The sequence below is a fragment of the Genypterus blacodes genome, unplaced genomic scaffold (genome assembly GCF_046128005.1).
Source record: "Genypterus blacodes isolate CSIRO-AG114 ecotype Tasmania unplaced genomic scaffold, CSIRO-AGI_Gbla_v1 ptg000002l_1, whole genome shotgun sequence".
NCBI classification, from domain to species: Eukaryota; Metazoa; Chordata; class Actinopteri; order Ophidiiformes; family Ophidiidae; genus Genypterus; species Genypterus blacodes.
In genome coordinates this window covers 594,552-606,442 of record NW_027466816.1, presented here as the reverse complement: position 1 = coordinate 606,442, position 11,891 = coordinate 594,552, and the positions used below count along the sequence as shown (strand labels likewise).

At 41.2% G+C, this 11,891-nt stretch overlaps 1 protein-coding gene across 7 annotated transcripts in view; it reads right to left on the bottom strand.

The window, feature by feature from the left end:
• Positions 1 to 5,071: 5,071 nt before the first annotated feature.
• Positions 5,072 to 11,891, bottom strand: part of nlgn4xa (neuroligin 4 X-linked a) — a 57,420-nt gene continuing 50,600 nt past the window's right edge. For all 7 annotated transcript variants that reach the window (XM_076157556.1, XM_076157635.1, XM_076157701.1 and 4 more), the window contains 2 exons: positions 9,449 to 10,238; positions 5,072 to 5,960 (listed from right to left, as the gene is read on the bottom strand). In XM_076157556.1, coding sequence (XP_076013671.1) covers positions 5,072 to 5,960; positions 9,449 to 10,238 — 1,679 coding nt within the window. The remainder of the gene's footprint in view (positions 5,961 to 9,448; positions 10,239 to 11,891) is intronic.

The window sequence follows — 11,891 nt, the reverse complement described above, 5'->3', positions numbered from 1 at the left end:
ATGGCATTATGTAAATTCAGAATAAATACTGTCAGCAGTGCCAGTTTGAACAGGGGAACACCAATATGTGCCATGTATATGCAGGATTTTAGAGCTGGCAATGAATGTTAACCGGGTCATACATCGGATTATCCACAAACTGAGCATGGAAGTGGGTCTGCACACACACAGCTGGATGGTGCTGCAGTCGACTGCTCTTTGGCTACAGATGCTGCAGTGTGGCTGGGGCCACCAGGATAATAGATATTTATTTAAACTGTAATGGGTTTGTGTGTAATATAATGTTAATCCCTCAGTAGAGGACAGTGAGCAAAGGTAAAACTTTTTCCCCGTATCATAAAAACCTCATAAGTACTGAACTGACAGCAGAATTACTATCTCTAAACATCTCAGAGGTACTTTTATGCAGACAGTGCACATAATAAAATAAATGACAGGCCTGATGAAGCTGCACTCACACGTTTGACTTGTAGCCTTCTACAAGTGCAAACACTCTAATTGGAGGATAAAGCAGTTGGAATGTGTCAAGTTTTCCTACAATATGGGGACTTATATAATATAATAGACAGTAACTATGTGTTTCCAGCACGTGTCACTTCTTCAGCGTCACTTCTGTGGCTCCCACCCCCTTTAGCAGAGCAGTTTTCAATTTCCTCTTTAATTTGGACCACCTTCTTTAATGAAAATTGGGAGCTAATCATGGCTTGCAGCTTATTTGAGAGTGTGCAAATGTGCGTGACAGTAATTTTGGGTTATTCTTATTAGCACTGATGAGTTTGAAAGAGCAGATGGTTTAATATGATGTGTGAAAATGATGCTGATTCAGAGAGAAAATGCTTTATTTTTACGACATGCTGAGATAGTTCTTTTTCTTTTGAAAGAAAAGTGTTGTGTTCTTGTGGAGAGGAAAATTATCTTTTAAGTGGAATTAAATGAAAACATTATTTTATAAATATTTTAACTAGGTAAGAGCATAACATTTGTAAATATAAGCAAAGTAAATAAGGGTTAAACAAAACTAAATTAGTAATGAGATGGATTGTATAGCAGCTTAGCATCCAGGGAGGCAGAACATCTGCTAAGCAGTCACAGAGACACTTTTACTGGTGTAATTACACTGAATCCGACCAAATGGAGGCTTTTTATTCTGTGTCTCTCAGTTTGCACTGCTGATTGGATGTGTTTTCATTGTGTGCCATTAAGTTTGATGTTGCGACGAAATGATAGGACAGTGAAACATTTAGAGAAATGTGCGCGTTAGAACAGGCCAGCTGCTTCCCCAAAAGCCTCCAGCTGACAGCACTGGTCCATCACAGGACCACCGCTGGCCAGAATCTGCATGTGATCAAAGTCCACTGAATTGCACTGAATTAACTAACATTTGTCCAAGGGGGGGGGGGGGGGGGGGTTAAGTTAAGTTAACTTTCAGTTTATTCCAGAGTATGTTATTATAGTTTAAGTTTAGTTTTGTGTAATTCAGTTACTCTTTTAAGGTTATGATTTTTTGTGTGACTTTCATTGTTTTTGTTAATTAATTAAAACCATTTGTCCACATATTTGTACACAAGGATATAATTGATGAATTCATTAGTACACATGAAAGAGGAATTAAAATAATTTTCACACCAAAACCAACACCAAACTGAGCACGTTGTTGTGAGTATGACCAATGATGATGATGCAGCTTGAACTATCTTGCGCTAACTCATTAGACAACATGCTGCAAAATTCTCAGAAACATTCAATTCAGTAATTTTCAGCAATAACGGCTAACTGGGAAATCAGCTGGGAAAAAAATGTATCTGACAGAACAGCAGCGGAGCAACAACACTTCACAAAAGAGAATGTTTCAGAATAAACCGGGGGAGCAAACAACTCTCTACCTAGAGGAGAAATGAGAAACACTGTATTTTGATGGCTCTGCGTATGATCGACAGCCTGCTGCCACGAGGCTGTATGACATTAGACTATGAGAGCTGTAACATTAACATAAACACTGGCTGCTTTGAAGCATTTCGTGGATTGGCAGGCTGCACTTTTGCGTGTGTGTGTGTGTGTGTGTGTGTGTGTGTGGGGGCGGTATTTAGGGATTCAACAGGCACAGGTGCGATGATTATTTGCCGCTGTCACCTCCGGGTCTTTTACATGGACAAGCGATGCAGAAAATTCCTGGGTGTTGCGGATGAGGTACCACATGCACGCTGCAGCTGATGAGGAAGCTGTCTGAGAGTCTAGAGCAATATTGTCTAAAGTAAAATAAGCTGAAGGGATTTGTGGAGGCCATTACAGCATAGAGGAGCGTTCTCACCACTTAACTGCATATATATTGACTCTCACGATTTCATATTCATCTATTAAGGCAGCAGCTACCAGGGAGGGAATGCAATCAACGGGCTGTGCACTGGAGATGTTTACCTGCATTTTAATGCACGTCAGGGGACACCAGCCAAGGATTTCACTCCAGTTCTGCCATCAGCCAAAACTGGCCGCATCTCAAAGCGAGCAAACAAACACGTGTCCAACGTTCATCTTTGCTCACTCAAATTTGGTGGGTTACCTTGTCGCTGTGGAGATCAATATGCTTTGGCAATAGCTACCTGGAGAGAGTTTCACTTCAATTATATTTCCCGACTACGGCTAAGTGATGGAGCCCGATTTCAAGCTTGATTAATTTACAGTCGAGTCTCCACCCCCCTCATCCGCACACCGGGCCTGTTCTCCAGGCATACCCCCTCATCCTCACACCATTAGCCTGAGCGTTTACAACACGGCAATTCAATGGGGCTTCACATTAATGTTGCTTTGTTTGTACACAACCTCTCCAATAATTCTTCATCTCAATATCAAGTTTCCTCACCGGATAATATCTCATTTTGCTTTTTCTGAAGGAGAGATTTATAAATGTCATCGGTGATTGGAGACATCCACTGTGCCTCAGTGACAGCAGATTACTTTTTTGGTTTGCTGTGAAAGGCATCGATAGATTAATAGTGTGAAGGGAGTAAAAGAGACAAGTTTTACTGAATACAGAATTCTGGGTGTGCAAATGTGAATCATTAATTAAATTGAATGTAATAACTCGGTGCACCACACATCAGCATTGGCTTTGGCTCAAGCAAAGCTTATGTCACTGGGTGTGTAAGTTTGCTTTATATGACAGTGGTAAATTGAGTATTTGCAGGTTTTTCCTAAATAAATACTCTGCATCCAATACGGATTGATAAGCAATAATAACCTGCCCCAGTTTCCAGCCTTAGAATCCATATCCAAACTTTTCCGTGAAATATTGGATTTTCTACAGCCTGGAGCATCCAGCTGAGAATGACAATTGGCCTTGTTCACGTCTCCTTGTCCCAGTGAAGACTGGGATTCTCGCAAAACATATCAATCATATGTTTCCAACTCGTGTTACTGCCCTGGAGGCGGAGAGACAAGGAGAACTCATCTAGTGAGTGTCTGCTGTGTGAAATAAATACTGATCTACAATGTTTAAAGTGATTTAAAAGTGTTTGACAATCATTGAAGGGCCTCAATTTTGTTGACCACAATCACGACGGGAGTGAGAAAAAGTAAGGAGTGAGTGAATCTCTTCTGCTTCTGCGTCTGCTGGACTTTCTTCTGTGGATGTGTGACACCATGAAACATGAACCGGACATAAAAGCTACATTATGTTTACTGGGATTTAATTCAACCTCAACAAGATCCTACAAATTCTATACACACATACACACACTGCACACACAACCACCCAATCAAATCCACAGATACATGCCATACTTTTCTCTCTCTTTTTTTTTAGAAAATACTGTGATATTTTATTAAAAAATGCAGAAAAAGTTTATACATGTGTCCAGCCAGAAATATCTCTTATTATCACTTAAGGCAAAACCGCAAACAAATATAAGACAAACTAAGCATTTTAAAACTCTATCTTAAAATTCTCATTATTGTGACTGGTTAAGATCAATGGCAAGAATATATCTTTTATTGAATTTACAAATATTTCTTAAAATCGTTTTTATGTACTTCGATTTTTTGTAATAGGATGCACAGTGGAAAGATAGTTAATGTTTACTTTTGTTGTATTTTTTTTATAATAACCAGAATCATTATATTTACATTCATTTACTTGCGTTTGTAACCCAAAATATCACAAGCCTGGCACAGAACTTTACATATTGCTAGCATATGACAATTTGAAATATCTAACATATATTTCTTTCAAACACATCCAACTAATATGAGTAGAAAAATGTCACTGCCTTTTTATTCTAAATAATACATTGCTGGTCACCTTGGAAACTGAGGGAGCAAATGAACAGGAGAGCTGACAGATCCAGTCAGTGGGCATCAGAGTCTGAAGATTAGTAAAGCTCTTCCTGGACATGCAGAATGGACACAAAGCGTAAGTCATGGTTTGGATGCACCGTGTTCACTATCCTAGAATCATTTAGTGAATGCTACTGAAAGAAAGGCTGTAATCACAAAAGAATGAATGATGTATGAGCATATTTACATGGTGGAAAACAAAAGCAACAACAACAAAAAAACAATCATAGCAGTAGCTCTTTTAATTTTCTAAATTTTTCTTTTTTAAATTTGAACAAACAGTTAAATATGCTTCTTTGTTTCCTTTTTCTTCTTACAAAGTCTTCATAAATACATTTCAGGCTGAGGTGTAAAATTCTAGTCATGAAACTTTGAGCGTCTGTACCACTGTTGCTTCTCAACAGCTGAACTCCTGTTTTGTGGCACTGAAAAGCAGTGCGACTGTCCATATTGGAGTAACGATAGCAACAGTAATCCCCTCGTTGCCTGCTGATTTGGTAAAACTCTTTGAAAGCTTCCATTAAGCTCCAAATACAGTTATTACTATAGTAACATTCACTTGTGATATTTTCATGTTAATTTATATATACTTTTCAAGAAGGCATGGTAGTAAAATAACATCTGTTAAGACTTTTAATCTGTGCTTCCCACAGTCAGTCACCCATATTTGCCTCCCGTGTGCTGGCCAGGCCCGGTTGATCTTATCCAGGGCTCGATGTTGGTCAGGCCCATTCCATCAGAGCTATACCCGAGTGGTGGAGTGGCCGTGGGGCAGGTTGGTACTGTTCTGGCTGCCACCAAAAGCATTGAAGTTGTGCAGAGGCTGCATGCCAGCCAGAGAGTTGGGGATCATGGTGATGGTGCTGGGCGTCATCAGGGGTATGTCGTCAGGTGAGCGACGCAGGGTGAGTGTGTAGTCAGGCGGGCAGGTGAGGCGAAGTGTATCGTGAGTCTGCAGAGGATCACACTCGTGGTGGTGCTCATGCTCCAGCTGCTGCTGCTTCATCTGCATTGACATCAGCTCCTCGCTCTGCAGATGGGCGTTGGCTGTGGACGACACGTTGGTGGGCGTAGAGTTTTGCTGTGGCGTGGGAACGCGACGATTGGACTCATGGCGCCGTTTGTCTTTTTTGTAATAGAGCGCAGCAAAAGCCAAGATGTTCAAGAAAAGGAGCGAGGCGCCCACAGCAATGGTCACGCTGAGCTCCGTGGAGTAATCCCGCTTTGTCTCAATCATCACAGTGGTGTCATCTGCCAGGTCACCGCTCTTGTGCTGGTCAGTAGTCTGTTTGGTGTTGGCAGATGGGACCCCTGGGTGCCTTGTGGTGGATGGCCAGCTGTTTTTTCCGGGAAAGCGCTTGGTGTAGGGGTAGGGGGTGGTGTCCTGCGGAGGAATTTTGGTGGTGGTGGAAACATACTGAAAAAACTCATTGATATTGTGGAGATGTGGAACCAGCTCCAGCCAGAAGGCAACCTTGGTGGCACGGTAGTGGTCTCTGACTCGAGGTTTGAGACCAATGTGAAGGTAGAGCTGGTCTTTGGGGTTGTACTTCGTCCAGGCGACCTCCTCAAAACGGTTGGGCTTTGTGTGGATGAACTTTGTGTCTTGTGGAACTGGCTGATTTGGGTCCCTGCAGGAATAAAACGACATAAGAGGACAGTATTAAGAACAACCAGTGCGGAACTGTCTGTGCAGTACAAAAGGGTACAGGTGGGAACACTGATATGCCTCAATCCAAATGCATTATCAAATAATAATTATCCAATGAAAACCAAAACCTCAATAAACATGCAGTAGTATATGATGCATAATCATATTTCAGATTAGTGTTTTTTGATGGTTTTAGGATGATTTTAAGGTTGCAGAATCATTCAATTTAACAATGTAAACCACAAATTAGTCATGAGTCATCTTTTGCTTTTTGTAACACAACAGCGAGCAATGTTATGTGTCCTTCGTGCACCTTTGTTGTCAGTTAATCTTAAAATTCATTGTTGCATGGTGCTTTTTCTCTCCGTTCACAATCGAGCTCTCCAGCGACTTTGTGGCAGCGATTTCATTAACTTTGGAGAGGTAAGGCGAGACAACAACCTTGAAGCTGACACATACAGATGTGTGTATTTGTGAGTTTCTTTGAGTGTATATCTGAATACTGAATAGGAGGGAGGACTCATCTTGAGTCACACATTGCAGTTGGGGGCCACAGAGGAACACTCACGAACTGCCATATGAGATGCAAACTATATGTTTTCTTTGCAACTGTATATCTGTGCTCCTGCAACTCCAAGTATGCACTGCTAGGCCTGTTTAAGTGTACAGATTACAAAAACACACAGAAGACAAAGCAGTTCTATTCACAGCCCCTCCCCCTCTGGTGAATGTTTTATGATTAATCGCGTTAAGATGATCAAAACAAAGGCACACAGAGACATCCAGCAGCTCCGCCTCTTTTCATAATGGAAGTCCAATATTAGACTCAGACCTTAAACAGGATCCATTGTTTTGCTTTAATAAATTGCTACTGTGGATTAATTTGTCCTGGCTCTTCACACAAGAACCAGTGCGAACCTCAAGTCTGGGGGGCGGAAAATGTTCGGCGGGCCGCATTGAAAAGCGCAACAGGCTGGATGGCCTTGGTTTGCCCACTCCCGCTTCAGATAATACTGACATGATTGAGTTCATAGTTAGGTTCAACCTGGCAGAGGGTGAAGAGAAATATGTTTGTGTTCAAATATTTGCCTGGATGGAAACATAGCTACTTATGCCTGCATGTACCGGGATGAGCTGTAATATATTCAGAGTTACTGTGTACTATTGGACACAAGGCGTCTGACTCAGAGTTGGTATTTTAACTGGAGCTCGTAGGTGGGACTACAAAAGATCTGCAGGGAGGATTACAGGCCTCTGAGGTTTTCCAGGATTGCGAACTGATCAGCTTTGTGAGAGTCAGATGTTTCTATGTCCCCTTTAAAAACCTGTATGATATGAAAAGCTCACTGATTGAACAACTTCACTGAGCAATATATTGTTGGTGTTATTTGTCAGGATGAATGTACGCATGCTTCGAAATTAGCGCTGCGATTGATGCTGTTATCGAAAGAGCCAAAATTGTCTCGCTGACCGGACCAAATTGTCTCACGGGCTGGAGTTTCCCCACCACTGCTTTAAATATTGCAGTGTCAGAACTGACCAGTCTTTATTTAACGGCATTTCATCGGCTTGTACCTGTACTTGCTCTTTGACAATAAAGTTGAATCTAATCTAATCTAATCTAATCTATTGTTACTTTGAGTAATATCTGTATTTGTTTTTGGGCCACTGCTGAGAAATGATATGCTGTAACAAATACATTTCTGTTTGTCCTCAGTAGAAGCAACTAGCACCTTGCCATATCTTTGCACATCAAGCTGGACCTCATGGCTTCTAGTAGCAACACTGAAAGAAACTGGACTCTGGACATATTCTGTGTTAAGAAATTTCAGGACTGTCAGTTTTGATCATGAAGTGAAGCAGAAGTAGAGAGACCTGCTTAAACTGATCAAGAGTCTAGTTAGGAATTTGCATTGATTCTGTAAATCGGGGGCGGATTGAACACTGCTGCCTATGAAGCTTATCAGGTTTGTTTATTAACCTTAAAATAAATGTTCAATGTAACTGTGTTGTAAAAACACCCTGATACCTAATCTGAAGGAACAAGAAACAAAAACAGGAAACAAATCCTTTCATTAAACCCAGTGCCGCTGCAGTGCGAGGATTGAATCACGGAATTATACTCACACTGGATCTCTCTCTCTGACTTTCTTAAACATCACAGAGGTATTTCAGAAATATTCATGCTCACAGCCAGTGATGCCAGTAACATGTTAATCTGACCTCTTTTTTTGGTAACGAGTAATCTAACATTACTATTTCCAAACCAGTAATCAGATTAAAGTTACTTATCCAAGTAACTGTGCGTTACTATTCCTTAGTAAAGATATAATATCTATAATATATATCATATTCTTTGCTTTCTTCTTGTCTCGGGGATTAACGTCATGCGTGCGACATGTCACGTTTTTAGCATGAGGACAACTCACGTGTAATACCACGCTGCACAAACGTATGTAAACAATAATTGAGGGAGGAGAGATTGCACGTTTTCGGGCTGGAAGTACAGTCATTATTTTCAGTTTGTGTCGGCTAAACAAGACAACATAAAAGTTCGCTGTACACTCTGTGCTAGCGACAAAGTGCTTTCTTGCTATAAAAACACAACTTTGAATTTAAAGAAACATTTGGAGTCGCAGCATGGCACAGCCAGCTGCTGAAAGTAACTAATAAAGTAACTTGCAATCTAACTTAGTTACTTTTAAAATAAAGTAATTAAAGGAGTAATCAGTAATCAGTAATTAGATTACTTTTTCAAGGTAACTGTGGCAACACTGCTCACAGCACGCTGAATATGCACCACATAACTCCAACTCAATCTTAAAGCCTCTGTGATATTAATTTAGCACATTGGAAAAACATTACGGATACGGTTGTACCAGATGAAAACATGTTTGTGAGTATATATTTTTTGTTGATATTTACTTGTGACAATAGAGTGCATCTCTAGAGCAGCACAATGCCACAGCCTACAGAAAGTACCACCCGGATGAGAAACAGTATCTTTCCACAGCACACTCACATGTCAGTATAAAGATTGACTGTGAAAGGTAATACTGTCATTTGGTGTGGGAATGAGAGTTAAAAAGTGCAGCTGAATGGTGGCTTCTGTCTAAAATGGAGCCCTCAACAAGCTTGGAAAATAAAACAAAATCTAGAAACAGTGGTATTGAAATAAAAATACTAGTTAATGAAGTAACAAAGTATCAAAACATTTAACAGGGAAGCATTGCAACCTTGGCTGCCAAAAGTCTCTTACTCCATCCAGCAAACAGCACCAGAAGAACTAGGAGTAGATAAAAAAAGATGGCATGACATAACAAGGCCAATGACTAAATGAGTTTTGTGAATTGAATTGCATCTGCTTTGTACAGTGTTGATCGCTTGTTTACAGAAGGAAGATTAATTTATAATCAAAACATGACATATTAAGAGTGGAAGAAATAGAGGAAAGAAAAAAGCACCTACCCTGTTTTAGCAAAGTTAGTCCAGTAGGTCATGACGACAGCGCTTAGCATGACATCATTCTTGGAGAAGTTGCAGTTGAAGAGATCTGTGGGGCCGATCATGGGAATCCCGAACACATAGGGCACCTCATCGCCGTGGGCCGAGTCAGCCCAGCTCGGCTTCATGTCGCTCTGACAGTGGTGGTAGAAAGCGTAAAAATACGTGGGTGAGCCGTACTGAGCATGGAGGTCAGCTGTGGCCACTGCTGGTGCCACCCACTGGTGGTCAGTGAACAGGGCTACCAGGGTCTTGCGCCGGGTCTCAGGGTTCTCCTTGTCCGCCCAGTCTGTGTACATGAACTTGATGGTCTCGCGCAGGGTGTCCTTGCCCTCTGGGTAGCCATACAGATGATCCACAAAGTCCGACACAGCAAAGTCAAAATCATTGGCGGACACCCCGTCCTCACTGTCCACGATGCCGTCCACAAACTTGAAACCCTCTCCCTGGTTTACCCCGAGCATGATGTCATAGTTGAGGAACTCCCCCTGTTCCATTAAGATCTGGGGGTCATCTGGGATGACGTCGCCATCGATCACAGGGCCGAACGCGATGTGGTACTTAGCAGGCGTGATGTACTGCTCAATCAGCTCCTTGTAGTTCTTGTTCTGGAGGCACTCCACCAGGTCGATGGTGTCCAGCATGTTGCAGCCTACCTTCTCAGCCAACGCTCGAGTGTACTTGGCGGGTTGGTAGTTGACTGCCCAGCTGGACAGAGCCGTGCCGCTCTGTATGATGGCTTTCTGGAAGAGATCTGAAAGTGGAGCTATGATTAGTGAAGAAAGACACAGAAAAATGCAGCCAACAAAGCTTTGATGCTTCAAAGTGAAACAAAGCAAACACACACAGAAATGGCCTCAAATATGCTGCTGAGTAAAATGTCTGTGATTTAGAATCAAAACACAAATACAAGTGACGATGTTGAAACATTTGGTGGTATTTCTGACATCATGTGGTCATTCAATTTCATAGGTAGATAATAATAACAATTACTGATAACAAACTACTACTACAATGAGGAACTACTGCTGATTACAAAAACAAGTCCATGCTGGGAAATATTTCAGCATGAATGGAAATAGGATCAATCAATGAAGCAGCATGGACATAACGCGTATGTGACACATTGCTTTCCTTCATGGAAATAGGCCAGAAAGTAACGCCAGAATCACATGTGTTTGATTCTTTCAGTCGCTGATACTATATTTATACTGTTACCAACACACAGCAGTGACCCAACCAGGGGCCAGTGGGCAGAGCTCCACTTTACTTCATATATATTATCTCATATATTATCTCATCTTATATGTTGTTTTAAATGTTGTTTTGTGTTGTCTCTTTATGTTATTTGTACGCACTAAGGAGTGTTAACTTAACTGGCGATTAAAGCGATTCTGATTCTGATTCTGATATATCCAGAGTTTCATTCCATATCCTTATGAATCTTTTATCAAATCATATATACGGTATATAATAACAAGCAAGGAATTTAACTTTGTACTTGTGTAAAAGTATTACTGAAGAGTGTCAATGTTTAATATGTTGATGTCAATACAATATGCTATTCAAATAATCAATCAATGACTCTTTCTAGTTGAAATGTGAATATTACCCTATTGACCTTCTTGGTGTAGGACAGGATTGTATACATGGTGTGAGTAGGTGGTAAATAACTCAAACAATGCTATACAAATACTTTATTGATCTTGCAAAAAACGTATTAAGAAAAGATAGAAAACAAACAGATTCCACGAAGCAAACCGTCTAGCTTACAGATAAAGCTTTTACAGCTTTACATCACCAGAGAAGAGCATAATGATTGTGTGGGGAAAGCTAAGGTCTTGAGAGCTTGGCAGTCTCGTGCGTGGTGCAAAGTGGCCCTTGGTCATGGTGTAGAGATGCATTGATGAATTGTGGTGGAGCCAACATTCGCTTGGCCGGCAAGGGACACTTGGTCTCCTGGATGCTCTCCTCATGTCGATGTTTCAGCTCCTCATACTCCCTCTGCTCCTGGAGCTGTGTTGTCCAGATTTGTGAACATGCTATGCTATGCTTTCATCAGTGCCTACTTCCTGGGCAATTTTTGTTTCCACCTCAGTTGGGGGGAAGGGTCCCTAAGATAACCACGACAAAAGACATTGGAACATTAGCATTAGATACAAGTCAATACATAAAGTGCCAAATCCTTTGTCCTGCAGTTTTCCTGCCCAACAAGGGAAGTTATAGAGCAGTACTAACCTCAAGCATTATTACAGTTACGCGCTGAGAAAATAAGTAGATCCATTCAATGAACAGTTCACTGGCTTACTGCCCGGTTTTGCTAACTATAAATGGTACAGGACGTACCAGGAGAGCCAGGCAACACAAAGCAAATAAAAGGTTTCGCCATTCAATCCAGTGCAGCTTT